The 24,517-nt window shown below is 36.7% G+C and overlaps 1 protein-coding gene across 1 annotated transcript in view; it reads right to left on the bottom strand.

Annotated features, from left to right (window-relative positions):
- The window catches only part of CNTN5 (contactin 5), a 1,534,958-nt gene that overhangs the window by 559,213 nt on the left and 951,228 nt on the right, over positions 1-24,517 (bottom strand). The window contains exon 4 of the mRNA XM_043897056.1: positions 18,830-19,051. Within this exon, the coding sequence (XP_043752991.1) occupies positions 18,830-19,051 (222 nt within the window). The remainder of the gene's footprint in view (positions 1-18,829; positions 19,052-24,517) is intronic.

A 24,517-nucleotide genomic window follows, 5' to 3' on the forward strand; every position in this document is an offset into this window, starting at 1 on the left:
AATAAAGTGGAATGGAGATTTGATCGAGGGGGTATGTTCACAGCTTTAGGAGAAGAGTGGTAAGAGTTTGGGCCCAAATGGCCCACAGCCTAACTCCCAAAGTGGCAAACATTGTCCCTGGAAGTCCAATTGTCTTTGAAGGGATATCACCAACAGGTGGACTTTTAGCAGGCATTGTGTGTCTGCTGCCCACCCTAGCAGGTGCACTAAGTCCTGTTGTTGCACATGTCTTAGGAAACATGGGAGATGAAGGCCTGAATCTCTTGAGGGATTGGGTACTAAACACTTTTTCCCTCCAGTCATTTTCTGATTGTCCCACCAGAAGGTTGCAGAGGCAACATTGTGGGCCCAAACAGGGCTCATGCGAAGAGCACAACTTCTGGAAATAGAAAGCTAATAACCCTCCCAATACTTTGCAGAGAGTGGCATAGGTGAAGGGAGGAGCTGGAGGACAAGAGGGGGAGGCAGTGAGAAGAATGTGCTGAGGAATTACTATCATTACTATCCCTTACTACTATTATCCCCTTATTATTCCTGAGGAATAACCTTCTAGGAAAGTGGCTATACGCTTGACCTGTGCCCACACAGCTTTCATTTCTCTGATCCTTGGCACAAGGGGGACTAAGAATAAAAAAAAATCCTCACCCACTGGGCAACAGCTACTGGGTACAATGGATGGTGGAGCCTTCAGGACATGCCAGGGGGTAGCCCCTGACAGAATCCCTCAACTACATCCACAGCCACTTGCCTGTTCATAGGGGGTATGAGCAGACACAAATGAGAGATTGTAAAGAAATTAAGATTTTGTTAGCCATATGTGCCTTCCAGCCAGAGGCAAGGACCTCCTACCTTAACCAGAGGCCTTCTGGGACCTGAGACTGTGCTACATGAGCTTTCTGCCACCTTCGTTGTTGCTGTGCCAGTTCCCACCACATTCAACTTCCCATCACTGTGCTGGGTCTCTGTTGCGCTCAGCTTTGACCGAGTGAACTTTCACCATGTTGGGCTTCAGCTGTGATGGGCTTTCGCCTCACTGGGGCCCTGCTGAGGTTGCCACGGCCAGGTCACATCTGGGTCTTGGCACCAGATATGTCGGGAGAGGGTGTAGTATCCTCAGTTCAGTCTAACCACAGCAAAGAGTTGAAAAGGCAGACCAGTGTTACACCTTGGTTACAACTCAGAGTTTTATTTGGTAAACAAAGGATAGTACACCCTCAAGGCATGTAGGAGAGGCTATGCAGGTCTTCTGCCCACTTTTTAATTACATTGTTTTTTTATACTGATTTGTATGAACTGCTTACATATTTTGGATATGAATCCCTTCCTGGTTATGCTATTTGCATATATTTTCTCCTATTAGTAGGCTGTCTTTTTGTTTGGTCAAAAGGTTTCTTGTACTGTGCAAAATCTTTTAGGTTAAACTAGGCCCCATTTGTTTCTTAAGTTAGGTCTTACTTGTTTCTTTTTGCTTTTATTTGTTTTGCCTCAGGAGACAGATCCAAAAAATATTGCTAAGATTTACGTCAACAAGTGTCCTGCCTATGTTATCTTATGGGAGCTTGAAGGTTTCAGGTCCTGCATTTAGGTCATCAATCTATTTTGAGTTTATTTTTGTATATGGTGTGAGGAAATGCTCTAGTCTCATTGTTTCACATGTAGCTGTCACTTTCCAAACCCCGTTTATTTAAGAGAATATCTTTCCTGCATTGCATATTCTTTCCTTTTTCATCATAGATTAATAGATTATAGGTGCATGGGTTTATTTCTGAGCTTTCCATTTTGTTCCATTGATCTATGTGTCTGTTTTATGTGTCTGTTTTATGTGCCAGTTTTTTGACTACTCTTGCATTGTAATATAGTCTGAAGTATGGGGTCATGAAATTTCCAGCTTTTTGCTTTTCTCTCAAGATTGTTTTGTCAAATAAGAATCTTTTGTTGTTCCATGTAGATTTTAAGATTTTTTTCTAGCTCTATGAAAAATGTCATTGCTATCTTAATGGGCTATCATTGTATATGGAGATGTTTTCAATTGCATGGCTATTTTAACAATATTAATTATTCCAATGAAAGAGGTAGAGATATCTTTCCATTCATTTGTATTATATTCAGTTTCTTTCATTGATGCTTTATAATTGTCAGAAAATAGATTTTTCACCTCCTTGGTTGCATTTATTCCCAGGTGTTTTATGTATTCATTCATTGATGTGATTTTAAACAGGATTAATTTTTACCTTTTATTTCTGGTAGTTCATTATTAACATACAAAAAAGCAACAGATTTCTGTATTTTAATCTTGTATCCTGAAACTTTACTAAATTCATTTATTAGTTGTAGTAGATTTTCTTGGAGACTGTAGGGATTTCTGTATGAAATACTATATCATCTGCAAATAATGACTGTTTTACCTCTTTTTTTTTTCCCAATTTGGATGCATTTTATTTCATTTTCTTGTCTCATTGCTGTGGTTAGGGCTTCCAATACTATGTTACAAAGAAGTGGCAACAGTGAGCATCCTTGATTTTTTCTGAATTTAGACAAAAACTTTCAATGTTTCACCATTAAATATCATGTTAGCTGTCGGTTTGTCATAAGTGACCTTTATTATGTTGATATGTGTTCCTGGTATACCCAGTTTTATGTCAGTTTTAATTGTGAATGGAGGTTGTAGGTTTTCAAATGTTTTTTTCTGCACCTATTGAGCTAATTTTAAATGTTAATCCTTCCTTTTGTTAATGTGGTGTATCATGTTTGATTTGCAAATGTTGAATCATCCTTGTGTCCTTGGAATAAATATGACTTGATCCACAGCTTATGATCCTTCTTGTATATTTTTGGATTCAGTTTGCTGACATTTTGTTGGGCATTTTTATATGCATATTCATCAAAGATATTGGCTTATATATATATATATTTTTTGTAATTATTGTCTGGTTTTGGTATCAGTGTAGTTGCAGCCTCATAGGATGAATTTTGGAGTGTTCCATCTTCTTCCATCTTGGAAACAGATTGAGAAGGATAGGTTTAATTCTGTGTATATTTAGTAGAGTTCCCACGTAAAAAGCATCCAATTCTGTGGCTTTGTTTGCTGTCTTTTTTTTTAAATTACATTCACAAATTTATTTTCAGTACTAGTGATCAGTTTATTCAAGAAGTCTGTTTTTTCTTGATTCTACCTTGGTTGTTTGCATCTCTCTAAAAATTTGTTCATTTCCTCTAGGTTGTCTAGTTTGTTGACATATAACTATTCATGATATTCTTGTGATTTTTTTTTTTCTTTTGTAGTTCTGTGATATCAGTTGTTATTATTATCCCTCTTTCATTTCTTAGGCTGTTTACTTGGATCAGAAATCTCTTCAGTTGCTTTTAGTTTATAAAATTTATTTTTATTTTTCATGTTCTATTTGGATGATTTTATTATTTTATCTTCCAGATAACTTATTCTTCTCTGTCACTTAGTCTGCTACTCATTCCTTCTAGTATGTTTTGTGTTTTGTCTATTGAATTATTTATTTTTATTGGGTCTTTTTATATTTTCTAGCTCTTTATTAAAATGTTCAATAGTTAAGATCAAATTTTTTTTTCTAATTCAGTTAACAATTTTAGTACCAATATTTTGAATTCTTTATCTGACAACTTATTTGTGTTTATTTGTTTTTTAGGAGTATTCTCTTGTTCTTTCTGTTAAGAATAGTTCCTCTGAGTTTTTATTTTACTTAATATTCTCTGGCTCTATGAATTTAACTGAAACAATTGGCTATTACAGTCTTAAAGTAATTTTTTTTTTTTTTTTAATGTGAGAACCTCCCTATGCAAACTGGGTGTATCTAATGCCTTTGGTAGGAGTGCTGATATGAAGTAGATGTTAGTCACGTCTTTCCTCAGGGTGTGCTGGTAGATATCACCTTGGTAGGAATGGGACTGGAGATGAAGGAGCTAAAGCCGGTACTGAGTATGAGGTAGGATTTCCTCATACCTCAGTGTCAAGGGTGGGATATGACCCCAAGCTGCTGGAACAGAAGCCCCGAGGATTGGGTTCAAAGTGGCTCTATTCCCTTTAAGTGTCTATTTTTTCCCTCTCCAAGCCAGGTTCTTTGCCCCAGAAGCAGGGAGAGCTGAAGCAAGTGAGACTCAAGTGCAAGCAGAGTGTCAAGTGCTGCGTGTGTAGGCGGCTGTGGCTCTGATCAGGCGCAGCCTTGGGCGTGCTCTCCGTTTGTTCCTCCCAGCTGATCACCGTCCCCTCCTGTGCTGCCTCCATTACCGTCTCACCGTCGTGGAGTCATTTCTGGGGGGCGGCAGGACCCACACGGACTCTAAGCACATGATGAGGGATTGGCTTTGGTGGAGCAGCCACTGTCAGGGCCTAGGAAGCTTTGGGGACGTGGCTTGAGGAATGCCTTCTACGGCTGGGACCACCCTCCCCGGGCTATGCCCCAGGACTAGGTAGCTTCTGCAGCCCCTCGCGGTGTCCTTCCTCCAGGCTGGTCTGCTCCAGATCCAGAGCTGCGCTGTGCCCGTGGAGAGAGTGGGGTCAGAGCATTCACTGGACTTGACTGTGGCATGCACCAAACAGAGGCTGGTTGTGGGAAACCCGCAGTCACAGCAGCAGACCTCTCTCTGCCCCCTGCCTTGGGGCTATTTAGCATGCATAGACCCCTCAGAAGTGTACTGCAAGCTTTTCCAGACATTTTATCTGGTCCAAACATATTCCATCCAGCCAAGGAGGCTTGTCTACTCTGTGTGGGACTCCAGCAATGGGACACCCTGTCTCTGGCTTCAGTCACTCACTCCCCAGGGCGGGTATTTACTCTTATAATCTTCCTTGTCCTCTGAGTCCCTTTCCCGAGGGCACAAGGTTTTGACTCAATTGCTTTTCTTCCCTTCCTACTCAATTGCATGTGTATATTCTTAAATTCTTACTTGTACAGACGTCTTGCCAGTTTCCAGTTCATTTTCAGTGAAGATTGTTTCACACGTAGATCTATGCCTTTATGTGTATTTGTTGGAGAAGTTGAGCTCCATGTATTCTTACTCCACCATCTTTTCTTCCCTCCCAAGACTTCATTTTTCTGGAAGATTTCTTCTTCATTTGTTTCATCCTCTTCATACCATTTAGGCATACATTGGCTTTTTTTTTTTTTTTTTAATGTCTGCTTCATCATCTCTATAATAAGTTTTTTTATAAAGTATTTTTAAAATTTTTGATGCAGGCCATTTTTAAAGTCTTTATTGAATTTGTTGCAATATTGCTGCCATTGTTTTTTTTATGTTCTGGTATTTTAGCCACGAGGTATCTGGGATCTCAGCTCCCTGACCAGGAATCAATCTCATGCCCCTTGCACTGGAAGGCAAATTCTTAACCACTGGACCACCGCAGAAACCCCCTGTAACAAGTTTAAATTTTTATCGTTTTCCTATTTCTTTGACTTTCCAAATTTGTTTGCTATGCTCCTGTCTTTTCAGTTGCTTCTATATTAGCAATAACGATGCTTTCCATTCTTTAATGGTTTTATTTGTCCTTTTCACTTGTTTCCTGCACTCTAAGAATTGCTTCTTATCAGTTTCTGTTATCTTGTCATACGCACTTTGACTCTATTTATGTGTTCTTTAAACTGCTCATACAATGTCAGTCACTTCCTCGGAGGAAGACAGTTGTTGAAAAAGTTGAAAACATAGATTTTGTTCAGGTTATGGAGGAGTCCACATATAACAAACTGAAATCTCTGGCCTGGCCAACAACCGAAAAGAAACTGAGTTCTACTAACAACTACATGAGCGTGTTTTTGAAGTGGAACTTCGTCGGTCAATCCTTCAAAAGTGAATGCAGCTGCAATCCACAGCTTGACTGACATCTCATCTCATGAGAGAGCTTAAGCCAGAACCACCCACCTAAACTACCACTAGATTCCAGACCCACAGTCTTTGTGAGAAAATGAATGATTATTGTTTCAATTTGCTAAATTTTGAGGTGATTTTTACATAATAATAGATCATTAACAAGCTATTTTCATCTCTCCATATTAATGATAGAAAAATGTGTTTAAGACAAGCCATAGCTATGAAAGCTATGAACTTCCCAGAAAAATAGAGAATAAAAATACCATTTGCAAGTAAGCATACTTGGGAGAATGAAAATACTTGATTTAAGTATTATTGAGCCTTAAAGTTTTAGAATTAGAGGGATAATCTTTCCATTCTAATAATCCCTTGGAACTTATCCAATCATAACTTCATCACTTTTAGTAATGCATGAAGACTTAACCAATTACTGTTTTGTTGTTATGTGTTAATTGCTCAGTCATGTCTGACTCTATGCGACCCCATGGACTGTAGCCTGCCAGGCTCCTCTGTTCATCGAATTCTCCAGGCAAGAATACTGGTGTGAGTAGTCACTCCCTTTCCAGGGGATCTTCATGACCCAGAGATCAAACCTGGGTCTCCTGCACTGCAGGCATATACTTTTACCATCTGGGCCAATTGTTAGGATTCTCAAAAGTGAAGGGTGTCTTAAAATAAGAAACATGTTTGTGTCCTAGATGATGACATCTTTTAATTCAATTCTGTTCTAAAATACAGTTTACTTAAGATTTTATCATAATTGAATTGATTAGCACATCAATAACACTTAATTTACAGAAATTACCATTAAGATTAAAATATGAAGACTCTACTAAGTATATCTTCTGCTCCCCTGATAGAATGTTATGTAAAATTAAAAAATTTAACAAAATATTTTTAACTTAAAATTTTATTCATTAGAAAACAAATTTGTTTTAATATAATCAATAAACTGACTTTGAACCATTTTAATCATAATCAATTAATAAATGAAGAAGAATATTTTAAGTGTCTACTTATACTCAATGTCAAAATGATCATCTACAGTGAAATTTTATGTCACCATTAACACAGTTATGTTTGATATATTTTGCCTATTCATGTGTGACAGGAATTGGCTAGATGCTCATTAATCCCATTTATTCTCCCTAAGAATATTGGAATACTTTATTTAACCTTTCTTATGATTGTACTAGGACCCCAATGTGACTTGTTTCTGGACTGAAATAATATATGTGAAATCCACCCCTTCTCTCTTCACCTGTCAATTAGCTAAAGGTAAAGGAGTCAACTCATTGGAAAAAGACCCTAATGGTGGAAAAGATTGAGGGAAGGAGGAGAAGGGGATGACAGAGGATGAGATGGTTGGATGACATCACTGAATTGATGGACATGAGTTTGAGCAAGCTCCAGGAGAAGGTGAAGGACAGGGAAACTTGGAGCGCTGCAGTCAATGGGGTCACAAAGAGTCAGACACGACGATGGGGTCACAAAGAGTCAGACACGACTGAGCAACTGAATAACAAGAACAAAAGAAGCAGTAGGCACCAGTGAGGTCCCAATAGATATCACAGATGTTACGTGGTTTCCAAACTCTCCACATAGAGAATAACATACGTGGAACAGGTGGAACAGGATGTGACTAGAAAAGAAATATATATTGTGTTGTTATTTGTTATAGCATCCAGAATTACCTTGTCTTGATTGATATTACATTTAAAAGCAAAATAACTTTAAAGATTCACAATCTGATTAAGAAGCAGTGGTCATTGAAGCACATATCACTAGATTATAGAACCTTACTTATATTCTCCTTTGCTAGTTCAGGCCTTTGAACTACTACTTGGTTAAGTATATTCCCAGGCCAATGGCCTATGAAAGGAGATATTCAATCATTCAGCCTTGTATCTAGCTGTACCAGTTTTAGTGCTCCAGTTTTATAACTGACTTTCTACTTAATCCTTGAGCCCCAGTCCTTCTTAACATGACCAAATTCTGAAAATGGGTTTTAATCCCATGTCTCTATTTATAAATCCTATTTTGATAACTTTCTAGAAGGTCCAAGGTCATTATTTAGACATTTTCATTATATGGATGTTATGGTTTTTGTTTTGTATTTTCACATGGTTGACTTTCACTGTACAGTCACGTAGTCAAATCTGACTCCATTTTTTATATTTGACTGATGATGACTTTCAAGCCACACCAGTCGCTTTTTCCCTTTTTCCTCACCTCAGGGAAAGATGGCACCCATCCCTCCCTTGACTCAAGTAAGAGAGTTCATAACATGCAAACTCAACCTACATAGGAGCTCTCACCCCAGTCCCACTCCCCTGCATGACAAGATTAATGCCACTCATCCCTGCCTATTCCATGCTCAAGCCATTTTTAGACCAGCCTACCCTGTTCTTGTCAGAAAGCTTCATGATGTGAATAATAAATCCTTTCATACTTTTTGGTGTATGTATGTGTAGCATTATTAGTCTCTGTATTTGAACTGATTTTATGCTATGAATTGTTGATCTTGTCCTCTGTAGGGCAATCACATGGCAGGGTAAGGATCAGTGCACCTAGGTAGGTGACAGTTTTTGAGGGAAGAATATATTCCTGCCAAGAGGTTTGCATCCATGGAAGTAATAGGTATTCATGGCAGTTAACTAAAATTTTAAGGTTTACATGTGAGAAAAGTAACTCCTGAGTTTCTCTAGATAGCTTTCTCTTAGGATTATATCATCCAAATTTTGGGGACAAGATGGCCTTACTTTTGACTGGAAGCCAGGGGCTAGGTTTGAAAGCAGTTACGTAGACTACCATAAATTCCAAATGTTTACATTACACTTATAAATCATTCCTCTTTCTCCTTTTCCTTTTTCTTATTCCTAGGCCTTAGTAACACTCCATCCTTTCAGGTCTCATTATGTCCAAAATGCAGTATAGAATTTAAGAAAAAGTGCTGCACATCCATCTTTAGGCTAGTGGTTCTCAAATTCTTTTAATAACAAGCATTTTATAATTTTCCTCTTATGATTGATAAATTAAAGGGTATTCTAACCTACCTATATATTTTTTAGTCTAATGAAAGGGAAAATATAGAATAAGTAACATTATAAAATAATATTTATAAAATAATATTTAATTCAATATGTAAATTCTCAAGAACAATTGTAATAGAAGACATAAAGAAGTAAAGCTTGCTTTTGTTGATAAAACCTCTTGGATGTAGCAGCTACAAATGTAAACTGATCTAAGTGTAATTTAGATTAATCACATGTTGCCAGTGTTATTGGTGTTAGGTGATGTGATTTTCTAAATGGTCAACAAATTCTGTTATTCTTGACAAAACTAAATATAATCTTGCTGTAATTTACATATTTTTCACTGACATATCCATTATATATCAAAATACCTTGTGTATAATATAATACAGAGAGATTCTTGCTGCAAAAAAGTTTAGAGAATTTTCATTCCATTTAAGAGTCCTATACTTTATAATTATAGGTCATTTAGCACTCCTAGTCTCCACTCTCTAAATTAGCATACTTGAATCAAAACTAAGACAACCAAAACTACTCCACAAATTTTAAAAACACCTCTAAAGTAGAGCTGTCACCATTTCTTAGAATCAGACTAGAACAATAAACCAGATCCTAAAGTTAGCATGGTATTGGCAGTAGTCTTTAGACAGAGATGCCTAAATAGGAGGATGAAGCTCTACTGTGAAATGCGACCCAGATGTCCACATGCCCTTCTCTTAGTGAAGCTTCTTGAAGCACTGGTATGTCATTTTGTTTATGGAGACATTGATTTCCCTTGCAGAGTCATGTATTAGGATCAAGCTGACATCTCATCCACTCTAACCCTCTTTGAAATTTCTACCCCTTATTGATAGACTATCCAGATACTAAATTTTTTCCTGCCAGAAAGCTTTTAAGGATCACCTCATGTGAGACTTTTACAGCCAGGTTCCCTAGGGAAGCCTTGCTTCTTGGTTGGGTCATGTGTTTTCAATTGTTTCCTGAGTCTCCCAAGCATTACCATGTCTTCCTAGATTATAAACTTGTCTTTCAGACTTATATCCTCTTTTAAGCAACTACTTCTGAATCCACTTTTCTCAGGTTAGTCACAGTCGTGTCTGACTCTTTGTGACCCCATGGACTGTAACCCACCAGGTTCTTCTGTCCTTGGTATTCTCCAGGCAAAAATGTTGGAGTGGGTAGCCATTCTCTTCTCCAGCAGATCTTCCAAACCCAGGGATCGAACTCAATTCTCTTGCAATGCAGACACATTCTTTTCCATCTGAGCCACCAGGGAAGCCCCCACCTACTGGTTACCTCTAATTAATGACTTTGTCTATCTTATTTATGTAATGTGAACTAAGCATATCAGTGTTACAATCTAAGAAGAAATATCAACATATCATGTCCAATGCAATTAAAACAATTTCAACTTTAATCGTCATTAATCTATTTCATGTGATAATTTCCAAACATTTTGAAATGTTTGGATAGAAATTGCATTTTATGATGACATTCACAGAATGTGAAAAAAAAAAAAGACTTTTCACACTATAGGAGAATATAAGATAAATTCTTAAAGATAATATCCAAATCGTTCTTTAAGGTGCCTTTTAACATTGAAATTGTTTCTTTATAAAAGTTAAACAAGTGTGAACTGTCATTATAAAACTTTCAAGGATTTCTAAGAATTGAAGAACATGATTTATTAAAAAGCATTGTGATGAATGTTTCATGGGTAGTAGTATTATGTTGTGCACATACATACTATAAACTGAGTCTAATAGATTTTTTTCATCACTTTTAATGTACCTATAAAAGAGAGATCAGATGATTCAGAAATGCTATCACATGAGAATAATCAAAGTGAACTGATCCCATATAACATTCAGAAGATGTCAAATCACTAGCTACTTGTCAACAGATGGAAGACATTGTTTTTCCCTCCTTTTCATTTGCAATTCAAAAAACATAGTTTAGTTTTACAATTTTCAGGTAAATATCCTGTCATGGTTTAGAAATTTAATCTGAAGTCATATTTCAACTTCTTCAAGTAGATGCATCCTTAATTAAACAATATTTGTTAATCTCTTACTAAGCTTGCCCTGCTCTAAGTACTGAAAGAGAAAAAAAAGAGGAGTATACAAGATGGTCTTTGCTCAAATGGCATGTAATTAAGCTGGAGAGAAAAACATAGTAACAGAAAATAATAAAAATAGCTCAAAAATTAAGAATACAATAAAACAATAAAATCAAAGTTTCAAAGAATAGTCATGAAGTCATAAAGCTTATATACACTATCTTATGTAAAATAGCTAGTGGAAAGCTGCTACATAAAGCAGAGAGCTCAACTCTGTGCTCTGTGGCAACCTAGGGCGGGATGGAGTGGGGTGGGAGGGAGAATCAAGAAGGAGGGGATGTATGTACACTTATGGCTAATTCATGTTGTACATCAGAAACCAACACAACACTGTAATGTAAATTATCCTTCAAGTAAAAAAAAAAAAAGTTTTAAACTGAGAGAAAATAGAGTGATCTGATTTACAGAGGAGTATGTCATCCAAGTGAAATACGCTTTTCCTTGCCCAGAGGGAGTTATTAGTCTCATAAAAGATCATTTAAATGTTTTATTTGATCTCCAAGACAATATACCAGCAAAGTGTATTTTGAGGAAACAACAGAAAATTGTCAACACAGAGATCACTTTGAGTCATGATGCCATTGCCCATGTTCCAAACCTAATCTGGAAACAAGCCACATCAACAATGAAATTCAGCCAAAGGTCCTGAGGATATGAGGCAACAAATTTGGTAGGTTTCAGGAATCTCCAAGATGTCAGAAGCCAATGGTAACAACTCTAAAAACTGGATAGACTCAGAGTGGTACATAAATTGTAGGTTGTACTTATCATTGGGGGAATTAAAAAGATCCAAAATTATATACTTAAATGCAGCAAAAAAAAAAAAAAAAAATTGCTTCAGCTAAAGAGGACAGAGAAAAAGCTGACTTAAAACTCATCATTCAAAAAACTAAGATCATGGCATTCAGTCCCATCACTTCATGGCAAATAGAAGGGAAAAAAAATGGAAGCAGTGACAGATTTTATTTTCTTGGAATTCAAAATCACTGTGAATGGCTGCAGGCATGAAATGAAAAGACACTTGTTCCTTGGAAAGAAAGCTATAACAAACCTAGAGAGTGTCTGAAAAAGCAGAGCCAACAAGTCCTATATAGTCAAAGTGAAGGGAAGTCGCTCAGTTGTGTCTGACTCTTTGTGACCCCATGGCCTGTAGCTTCTCTGACCATGGGATTCTTCTCCCCCAGGCTTCTCCGACCTTGGGATTTTCCAGGCAAGAATACTGGAGTGGGTTACCATTTCCTTCTCCAGGAGATCTTCCCGACCCAGGGATTGAACCTGGGTCTCCCGCATTGTAGGCAGACGCTTTACCGTCTGAGCCACCAGGGAAGTCCTTTTTATATAGTCAAAGCTATGCTTTTTAAAGTAATCATGCATGAATGTGAGCCATAAAGAAGGCTGAGCACGAAAGAATTGATGCTTTTGAATTGTGGTGCTAGAGAAGATTCTTGAGAGTCCCTTGGACTGCAAAGGTTGACCCTAAAGGCAATTAACCCTGAATATTCATTGGAAGGACTGATGCTGAAGCTGAAGCTCCAATGCTTTAGCCACCTGATGCAAAGAGCTGACTCATTGGTAAAGACCCTGATGCTGGGAAAGATTGAAGGCAAAAGGAGAAGGGAGTGACAGAGTACGAGATTGTTGGATAACATCACTGACTCAGTGGACATGAGTTTGAGGAAACTTTGGGAAATAGTAAAGGACAGGGAAGCCAGGTCCATGTGCTGCAGTCCATGGAGTCACAAAAAGTTGAACACAGTGACTAAACAGCAACAACTTTTAAGAACAACATTTTTTTCCCATGAGGTTGCATTTGTATTCTCTGAATCCCACAAATGGGCTTCACCAGTAAAAACCTAAATATTGTAGTCAGAATCACTCCTAATCCAGACTATCCTTTTGCCAGGAAGAAAATATCTCACCTATCAGATCACATATAGAAGAATAAAATGCACTCTACACTTAGTTATCTTTACTCCCACTAAAACCACAGCAATAACAAAAAAGAGATGAAATCAAAGACCAATTTATTGGTTGTTCTTTTATAGTGGGAGTAACAGGTATAGTATCAGCAGTGATTAATAGCCCTTGTCTACATTGCAAAATCCCAAACTAGAACATGTTTTGCAGGTGTCGAGGTGCCTGACTCATAAGGGCTTTTGATTAACCTATACTACCATGAGAATTTCTAATTTAAACAGTCAATTTTTAAAATCAATTAAATGATATACCTTGCATTCAAACAAATACTTTAGAATAACTATTTACAACTCAATTTTTTTAAAACTTGATAATGCCCTTTGGTTTATGGAACATTTCACTGGAATAATTTGAAGTGATCACTGTCATTATCCAAAATAACAGTATCAGGTTGAAACAGAAAGAACAATTAGAGCTGTTTGCTCAGCTCAAACGAAGAGCATTCTCTCTTTTAGGCACTCTCAGTTTCTCTTCTCCCCTCCTTGAGTCTAGCTCAAAATTTATTTATTTCCATCTCTACTTCCTCACCTCAACCAAGAGTCAGTGACTCACTGTGATACTTTTACTGTAACCATCTTGTTTGCCTTCTCTTGCTCTGACCTGCCCCTGCTGTGAGCTACCTTATGGAAAAGCCCCCTGAGAATGGTCTTTGGCCAACAACGGATGAGTAGTCGAGGCACTCGCTCCAAAAACCCTCAGCAATTGAATCTTGCGAACAATTATGTGAGGTAAGTGAGCTAACAAGTGGATCTGTACCTATCTGAGCCTTGAGGTGAGGCTGAAGTCCTACCCTGTGAAAGGCACAGAGCCAGAGGACAAGTCAACCCACATCTGGTTTCATGACAAACAGAGACTTTGAGATAATAAACATAAACTTTTGTTTATTTTGTTGATGTCTTCACCATCCTTCTACAGGGCATTCTTCTTACAATATTGTGATTGTAAGAGTTTTAATTTTTTTTGTAAGTTTCATGTATTTTATTTTCCTGTGTTACCTGTGATTATCTCAACAGGTTAGTATTCTTTTTAGGCAGCCAAACCCAAAATCAGTCAAGATTTGTTTACTCAGGTCCTGGTTAAGCATTCTTCTTTGGAATGGAAGTCAGGTGCAAGTCAGAGTCTTTTATAACTCAGTGTTGAAAGAAATATAGTCATAATCTATTCTCCAGAAGGTTACTAGCTTCATCCCACAGTGGAAGAAAAGGGACCACATTATAAATAGCAGCAAGTAGGAATCACTGTGACCCATTTTATAGTCTACCTACTACAGGTCATAATATTTGTTTCATATTTCATATTTTAAGAAATAAAATATCACACAGTGAGGTCATCTCTCTTCCATATCCTGGTACCATTTCCTTGATCTCATTTCCCTTTGTCCTCAGAGGTTAAGCACTATAATCCCTTTCTGTCTCAAGTTCCTATATTAAAAATTTCCATACGATAGTTGGAAAATCATGAACAAACTTTTTGGCCAACTCAATATATTACTTCGATTCTTACTTTTTTACATGTGACATTGTATGTGATATGCTGCAAATTCCCATGTTCACTAGATGTTATATTTTGAAATATATCTATTTTGTTGTATAAAGATGTTTATCTTTAACAGTTTTAATTTTTCAATGAATGAAAAACACAATGTATGTATTATCCATTTCCCTTCTGATGGACATGTGGGTTGTTTCCAATTTTTTGTTTTAAAAGCTTATATTGCAGTGAGCGTACTTTTATAGTTTCTTGTACATGTGTGGGAGGGTTATTCCAGGTGGTATATACCAAAGTGGAATTGCTTTCCCAAATTGCTCTGCAAACTACACTTTTATGTTGCTCAGAAAAATCTTAACCCTATCTGGGGTACTTCTGGGCTTCACTTGAGCAGGAATGGAATGACTTTCTATTCAGGCTCTGTTAGTTTTCTTGTTTTTCACGAAAGCATGTCAACACCAGCTTTACTCTCTATTAAGGTTAAAGGGAATTACCTGACAAAAGCCATATGTCGGGCTGTTATCAGAGAGAACAAACTCAAAGTCACATCTAGTCAAGAACTTTCAAATGCTCAGATGAGAAAACAACAGTTATGGAAGATTACTTGGAAAATACTCAGTCTATCCATTCTTTCTGATCCTCTAAATATGGATTAAACTAGAGTAACAGAAGACTTAAATTATATCAAACTAGTTTGCAGCCTAGAGTCTTGTTGCCTAGAGCACAGTCCACAAACCAGCTGCATAAGCATCCCCTGAAGCTTTGGATAAATGCAGCTTATATGGCCCTCGCTCCTGATCTATTGAAACGGGGTGTATTTTAACAAGGCTTTCAAGTGATTGTATGTACATTAAAGATTAAAAGAGCACGATGTTAGATAATTACTTCCCATTTTGTTATTGATAATTGGATTTCATCTATCTTTATTGAAGCAGATGAAACTCATTGTTATGTACACATCAAGAATATTGTCTGGGTCACTAACCATTACATCAAATAATAAGTTGTTAATGAGGGCCCTCCAGAAAATTTGTCTAATCTTAGTGTCAGAAATAGCTTCATTTCTACTCTCTATTTCATTTTAATCCTTAAACCAGTGGGAAATATGTAGCTGACCACAGTTTCTTTTTCTTTAACTAATTACCCCAAATGGGACTAACCTCTGACAGATATATAGACATTTACAGTAGACACCCTGAATTAGTTTCAAACCCAGCTCCATTTTATGTCCTGAAGTTTCATGTTTTCCTTACTTTCATGTGTTTTAATTCATATTTTCTAGTTGTATTTTATATTTCACTGCAAGCCACATTGAAGTATATTTGGAACAAAAGAATAAACGAGCAGAACACTAACTGGTGCTAAATTATAACAAATACAAGAATATCCCACAGTGATCATTCAATACATTTTATCTTGGTATCATCTCATAAAATAAACAGTGTTGCCTAAATAACACAAATTCCAACACATCTCTGCCTGAGGAATATGACATTAAAGTAATGGATTTTTTAAATAATTCATTTTAGAGCAGTTTTAGGTTTACAATAAAATTAAGAGAGAAGTTTTCCCCTATCTCATCCTCACACATGCATACTCTCTCCCATTATCAACATGACTCACCAGAATGCCACATTTTTGCCAAAGATGAACCTACATTTACACATAATAATCAGAGAAAGTTGTAGTTTATGTTAGGGTTCAATCTTGGTTTTGTATATTCTATAGATTTGGACAAAAGTATAAGGACATATATTCATCATTATGATAACATTTAGAGTAGTTTCACTGCCCTAAAAATCTTCTATACTCTGCTTATCCATCTCTCCCACATGATGAGTATGTTTAGTTTTACAAGAAATTGCCAAACTCTTTTGCAAAAACTGTACATTTTTCTAGTCCCATTAGCTAGATACAAGTATTCCTGTTGCTCCCAATCCTCAACAGTATTTAGTGTTTTCAGTGTTCTGGATTCCAGCCATTCTAATAGTGTGTAATGGCATCTCATTGTTGTTTTGATTTTCATTTCCTTGATGACATAGGATGTGGTATAGTTTTTCATATAATTATTTTCCATCTGCCTATCTTCATTGATGACAAGTCTGTTAAAGTCTTCGGGCCATTTTAACTCATGTTGTTGAGTTCTTATGTTGATTTTTAAAAGTACTTTGCGCATTTTGAATAACAGCCATTTATCAGGTGTGCCTTTTGCAAATATTTTCATCGAAGCTGTGACTTATCTCCTAATCCTATTGATTTTTCCCCACAGAACATATTATGAAAGCTTAAAGCTTATAAGTACACTGAAAAATAAAACATTTTAAGGAACTAACACCATGCTTAAGTAAAATTTAAATGATAACACTATAAGATGACAGTCCACATGGCCACAGCTGGCATAAATCATAATGCATGAGTCTGTTTACCTGGGCTTAATACCACAACCTAATTTGACATTCCTAGGATTTTTCCAAGTAGTTTAATTCTTGCAAGGTGTTTCTCAGAGTGTTTAGCCCTTTATCAGTCATAATTGAAATATAGCCCAAAGTGTATTAGACTTAAAATTATATTGGTTACTCATTAGAAATGTGACCTTGTCAAAGATGCTTATATGTCTTCTGAGTTTCCACTTCCAAAGAAGACAGTGATAACATCCACTTCATATGTTTGTTGAGAGTATTACTGATATAAGCTATGCAAAAGAAACTGGCAGAGAACTTAGTAATAATCAAATACTAGTGATTCTCTCTGTTAACAACCTTGTAATGTTTTGTTGGTATACACAAAAATAACAAAGAGAACATTTAGAAAATGTTGTTCAAACCATAATATTAATAGCTGCATAGTCATCCTTTATTTAACTATCTTGTGTTGGACACTTAAATTATTTCTTGTTTTCTACTCATAAATAATGCTGTGTATACTTATATCTCTGTGTACATTGTTTATTACTTCCTTATGTGAAGCACATTTCTAGAAATAAAACATGAGACAGAAGGATATGACTATCTTGATGCTTTTGATATTCATTGTCAGATTGTCCTTTCAAATGTTATATTTTTGATTTCAGTATATAAATGTGTTTATATAATATAAATATATAATATTTATATATATATATTACAATATAATATAAATATAAATATATTCCATTAATCATGTATGGATATGAGAGTTGGACTATAAAGAAAGCTGAGCACTGAAGAATTGATGCTTTTGAACTGTAGTCTTGCAAAAGACTCTCCAGTGTCTTTGGACTGCAAGGAGATTCAACCAGTCAGTCCTAAAGAAAATCAGTCCTGAATATTCTTTGAAAGGACTGATGCTGAAGCTGAAGCTCCAATACTTTGGCCACCTGATCTGAAGGACTGATTCATTTGAAAAGACCCTGATGCTGGGAAGACTGAGGGCAGAAGGAGAAGGGGACGACAGAGGATGAGATGGCTGGATGGCATCACCGACTTGATGGACATGAGTTTGAGTAAACTCCAGGAGTTGGTGATGGACAGGGAGGCCTGGCATGCTGCCGTCCATGGGGTCACAAAGAGTTGGACATGACTGAGTGACTGTACTGAACCTAATCCTAAATCAGAATTGGAAACAAGTATAATTAAATACATGGGGGAAAAAAACTGGAAGATGCATGGAACATAACTTTAGCTTACGACCAAGCTGACTTTGGGCTTCCCTGGTGGCTCAGATGGTAAAGAAACTACCTGAAATGCAGGAATCCTGGAGAAGGGAATGGCTACTTTAGTATTCCTGTCTGGAGAAATCCATGGATAGAGAAGCCTGGTGGGCCACAGTCCAGGGGGTCCCAAAGACTTGAACACGGCTGAGGGACTAACACTTTCGGTAACAAGATGACTAACACTTTCCTCAGCTTCACTAAACTTTTGACTGGTTTCCTTCTGACTATGGTCCCCTAACCTCCATTTTCTTAGAGAATTTACTTCAGAAAATCTGCAATTATAAATTCTTTCTTTGCTTCTGTGAAATGTAGACCGTTGCCCAGTCTCTTACCAGTTTCAAAAACTAAAAATGTCTTTCTCAAGGAACTGGGAGCCATTTTTTTTTTTTTTTTTTTTAATGTGGTCATCAAGAAATGGAGATTCCCTATTTGCCAGTCTATGGGATGGTAAGAGGTTAACTTCAAGAAGCACCGATTAGTAATCACAGACAGCCTAGTACAGTGGCCAAAGTCTTCCTTAATGTCCTCCACATTTCCAGATCTTAAAAACTCACTGCTATTTCAGAGTTGAGCTTAACCTCTCTCCTCTATGGCAATAGGCTTAACTTGTATTTCAATAGTCTTGAATAAATTCTTTTTTCCCTGCTTAACTCCGACAGCTGTAATTTTCCTTTGGACACTTACCGTCTTGTTTGAAGGCATCTGAGGGATGATAAAGATTGATGGGGGAATAATAATGTTGAGCTGCCCCTCGCCAGCTTGGTGAAGAAACACTCAGTGTTCCTAATGAAGGGCTGCTATATCGTGGTCTAGTCCTTGAACCATACAGGGCTGAAGAGGAACTCTTCTTAATTCTTTGCAAAGCAGCATATGAAGTAGGGAGGCCAGGAAGAGCTCCAGAATACTCTGTAAAAAAATGATAATAAAATGAATTGTTAGAAGATTTTATTTTAATAAAAATTTTTCTTCTGAAGACATTGTTGAAAATCTCCCTTGAAGATGCAATCAAATGGAAACGACAGTAGGACCTGTAAAAAGTAAAATTTTACAAACAGATTTTTGAGTACTTTCTGAAAATTCTACTATTTATAACATTGGTGTCTTGCAAGAAAGAAAGAAAGAAGAGACATGAGGGATGATGAAAAGAATGAAATAAAAGGAAAGAAAAGGAAAAAGAAAAAAAGGTAGGAAGGAATCCATTCAAATTTCAATTCATTTATTTTCTTTGTCAGGAATATTTGGCCTTAATCTAAAATATCCATCCTCACATATGAAATCAGTTCCTTCTTTATTATTTAAAATTGAGGAAAAAAGCATTATCAACTACATTCCACAAATATATGTTGGATCTTCATCACCTAAAATTTACCATATGGCAGAAAATACATCTAATGAAGTATATATACTTTGACTAGATGGTAAGCTATGCTTCATGTTCTTGAAAAGTAGTCAAATTCACTATGGAATGTAAAAAAGGAAAAATTGATTTTTTTTTAGAATCTGTTATGTATAATGTATATCATGATATTATCAACATTTCTAATATTTAATTTTTGAGACTTTTCATTAGAAAAGATATGCATAGTGTCTAAAGTTAACCGTACTAACTCTTCTTTCTGACCACAGGGAAGTCAGATTCATATGTAGATCAAATGTTTAAAAACACAAAGTAATTATGTTGAATTATAAAAAAAAAAGCAGTTAGGAATTGGATTTTTTTCATGTCTAATATTGATTGTATTCAATAATCTGTTGACCTTGGAAATACTTTTATGAGTCAGATATTTTTGTTCAGGGTATTTGACATTTCAACTTAATGGATGATAATTTATTTTGGATAAAATTTTATATTTGTGAGCAAGTTCTCACAGTTCAGATTATTTAGAATCATTATCCTGTCTTATAGAGATAATTTGGAATGCATGAAGCATTACTGTGATTTGAAAGTAACACTTTAAGTGTTAAGCATCAAATTAAATTTAACATTTTCTCTTCTGTGAAATTGTAAATATGATTTCTCTGTAACTCAAAAAGGTGTATTTTTAGAGGTACTCCGACCTTTAAAATGAGCACAATAGGTGTAGCCCAATCCCATCAAGAGCTGTTAAGAGATTGATGTCTTTTAGTCTTTGTGTTCAACCATAAGTCTGGTAAAGGTGGATCAATTTTAACTGAAAATAGCTAAGCTCTCCTGGGCAAACTATATGAGGACAGATTATGGGTAGACATAAAATCTCCTTTAAAACCTGAAATTAAATGCAAGTTTTGGCACCTTGAGGTGTAAGGTAATGAAAACAGAATGAGTTTTCCTTTAAGGTAGTTTGTAATTGAAGTCTCTGAACCTATTCATTTCTCTGTTGCTTTGTGTTTTAGCTGCCTACCTTGTTCATATATAAAAAGGAGAAAAGAAATATACCATGCAAGTGTTAAAAATTAAAATGGAGTATGAGAATGTAGTTTATAGTTCTTAAAATTAGATAAAGATAATTAATGGAAAAGTAGAAAGGTCATAATGAAATTCAAACAAGCCAGGATCATTATCATGACTATAAAAAATATATACATGTATATGTATATATATATACATACACATACAAAATGCATACTGTCCAAGTGGTACAGTAATTGGCTTATGACACTCCATGTAAATAGAGATGAGCCAAATTAGGATTTGGCTGTTGTGCTTCACAGCAGGCCTTCATTTGTTATGTAATCAGTTGCATCTGTTGCAGTGAAAATTACTTTTTCATCAATTAAATAAATCCAAAGCTGCTACTAGAAATCTAACGATTTATTCATTCATTCATGTATTCAAACAGTATGCAATGAGAACTTGGTAGGGGATAAATGCTATGGGTACAAGGGTGAACAAATATTGTTGGCCCTTTATATCCCCAGATTCAATCAACAACAAATTGAAAATATTCAAGGAAAAAAAAAAAAAAAACTTCCAGGAAGTTCCAAAAAGCAAAACTTGAATTTTCTGCACAACAACAACTGTTTACATACTATTTACATTGTAGTAGTATTATACATTATCTAGAGTTGATTTAAAGGGTTCAGGAGGATGTGCTTGGGTTATACACAAATACTAATCCATTTTATACAAGAGACTTGAGCATTCTCAGATCTTGGTATTCTCAGGGGTCTGAACAATCACCCATGGATTCTGAGGGAAGATTGTATTGCATCAGCCTTCAAGAAGCATATTATATAGTGGAGAGTAAAGGTAACTGTGTGTGCAACTTTAATTCACTATGAGGAAAAAGTAAATCCAGGAACCCATGGACTTTAATCCATAGCTGGAGAATCCTTTCATTCAACCTAGGGACATCAGAATATGATTTTCAGATGGAATGCTATCCAAGTGAGTCCTGAAAGTGCATTAGTGATCATTTCAGCAAAACTCTGTGTAGGGAAAAAAAAGGATACTCTGTATAAAAGGGAGAGAGTATATGAAGACCTGGAAAAGAAAGGCAGAAGGGCACATTTAGTAGATTGTAATAATCTGGAGCTCAGGATGAGAGTCACACAGATGAGAAAAGAGGGAAGGCTGGATAAGTAAGCGAAGGGCCAATGATGAAATGTCTGGAGAACACCATACATTTTAGAAAGATCATGCTGGCTGAAGTGCCATTTGGATCAAGCTAAAAGGGAAAAAAGGCTACTTAAAAGCCTAAAACTGTAAAAAAGACAAAGATTAGTGAGAACTGAGAAGGTGATCGTCTGTGTGGAAATAAAATCAATAAAATTACTGACTGAATCAGAGGCAAGGAGGTGAAAGTAAGAAACCAAGGCTGGTCTGTGGTATAAAAAGATGGTAAGAATGCAGTGAAAGGCATGCATGTGCTGGAGGTGAAAGCTCAATCATCCAGTTTTGAGGCAGGTAGAGAGCTAGATATGCAGTTAGCTGGCCAACTTATATGCAGAATACATGCAAAATGCCAGGCTGCATGAAGCACAAATTGGAATTAAGATTGCCAGGAGAAATTTCAACAACCTCAGATACGCAGATGATACCACCCTTATGGCAGAAAGTAAAGAGGAACTAAAGAGCTTCTTGATGAAGGTGAAAGAGCTGGCTTAAAACTCAACATTCAAAAAAGGAAGATCATGGATCCAGTCCCATCACTTCATGGCAAATAGATGGAGAAACAATGGAAACAGTGACAGACTTTACTTTCTTGGGCTCCAAAATCACTATGGATAGTGATTGCAGCCATGAAATTAAAAGATGCTTGCTCCTTGAAAGAAAAGCTATGACAAACCTAGACAGCATATCAAGAAGCAGAGACATCAATTTGCTAACAGTAGTCCATCTAGTCAAAGATATGGTTTTTCCAGTAGTCATGTATGGATGTGAGAGTTGGACCATAAAGAAAGTTGAGCAACCAAGAATTGATGATTTCAAATTGTGGTATAGGAGAAGACCCTTGAGAGTCCCTTAGGCTACAAGGAGAACAAACTAGTTAATCCTCAAGGAAATCAATCCTGAATATTCATTGGAAGAACAGATGCTGAAGCTGAAGCTCCAATACTTTGGCCACTTGATGCAAAGAGCTGACTCACTGGAAGAGACCCTTATACTGGGAAAGATTGAAGGCAGAAGGAGAAGAGGGTGACAGAGGATGAGACGGTTGGATGGCTTCATTGACTTAATGGACATGAATTGAGCAAATTCTGGGAGACAGTGAAGGACAGGGAAGTCTCGTGTGCTGCAGTCCATGAGGTCACAAAGAGTTGCATACCATTGATTGACAGAACAATAATAAATTTCACTGAGAAAGTAGAAGCAATCTGAAGAAAGGGTCCCTCACATGCTCCTACTGACTGTATGTGCACACGTATACTCTATTTTGCATTCACTGATATGCTACGTATAAACAGTGTGTGCATCTATTAAAGGCCAGTTGTGTGCACTGAATTCTATTACATCCTATCTTGACTGCTGAAGGAAATCACTCTAGAAAATCCCCTCTATCTCTCCATCAGCACCAATTGTTGTCTCCCTGTTAGATTATTCTCATAACTGTACAGAAATTCTTCTAACCTTGATAAGGCCACGTTGACCTATCATTTCTTCCACTAATTTTCCTTTATGGCAAGACTTCTTCTTCTTTTTTTTTTTTTCATTTATTTTTATTAGTTGGAGGCTAATTACTTTACAATATTGTAGTGGTTTTTGCCATACATTGACATGAATCAGACATGGATTTACATGTGTTCCCCATCCCGATCCCCCCTCTCACCTCCCTCCCCATCCTATCCCTCAGTCTTCCCAGTGCACCAGCCCTGAGCACTTGTCTCATGCATCCAACCTGGGCTGGTGATCTGTTTCACCCTTGATAGTATACTTGTTTCAATGCTATTCTCTCAGAACATCCCACCCTCGCCTTCTCCCACAGAGTCCAAAAGTCTATTCTGTACATGTGTGTCTCTTTTTCTGTTTTGCATATAGAGTTACCATTACCATCTTTTTAAATTCCATATATATGCGTTAGTGTACTGTATTGGTGTTTAGCTTTCTGGCTTATTTCACTCTGTACAATGGGCTCCAGTTTCATCCATCTCATTAGGACTGATTCAAATGAATTCTTTTTAACAGCTGAATAATATTCCATGGTGGATATGTACCACAGCTTCCTTATCCATTCATCTGCTGATGGGCATCTAGGTTGCTTCCACGTCCTGGCTATTATAAACAGTGCTGTGATGAACATTGGGGTACATGTGTCTCTTTCAGATCTGGTTTCCTTGCTGTGTTTGCCCAGAAGTGGGATTGCTGGGTCATATGGCAGTTCTATGTCCAGTTTTTTAAGGAATCTCCACACTGTTCTCCATAGTGGCTGTACTAGTTTGCATTCCCACCAACAGTGTAAGAGGGTTCCATTTTCTCCACACCCTCTCCAGCATTTATTGCTTGTAGACTTTTGGATAGCAGCCATCCTGATTGGCGTGTAATGGTGCCTCATTGTGGTTTTGATTTGCATTTCTCTGATAATGAGTGATGTTGAGCACCTTTTCATGTGTTTTTTAGCCATCTGCATGTCTTCTTTGGAGAAATGTCTGTTTAGTTCTTTGGCCCATTTTTTGATTGGGTCATTTATTTTTCTGGAATTGAGCTTCAGGAGTTGCTTGTATATTTTTGAGATTAATCCTCTGTCTGTTTCTTCATTTGCTATTATTTTCTCCCATTCTGAAGGCTGTCTTTTCACCTATAGCAAGACTTCTTGAAAAGAGTTATGGATAGTCATCATGTTCAATTCCTCTTCTCCCCTCCTCCCTTGAGCCTATTTCAAGTAGCCTTGCTTATATCACTCCACAGAAAGGGCTCTCTTTCAAGTTAATGAAGAGCAGATCACTCTACTAGAC

Source organism: Cervus elaphus, chromosome 1 (genome assembly GCF_910594005.1).
Source record: "Cervus elaphus chromosome 1, mCerEla1.1, whole genome shotgun sequence".
Taxonomy (NCBI): domain Eukaryota; kingdom Metazoa; phylum Chordata; class Mammalia; order Artiodactyla; family Cervidae; genus Cervus; species Cervus elaphus.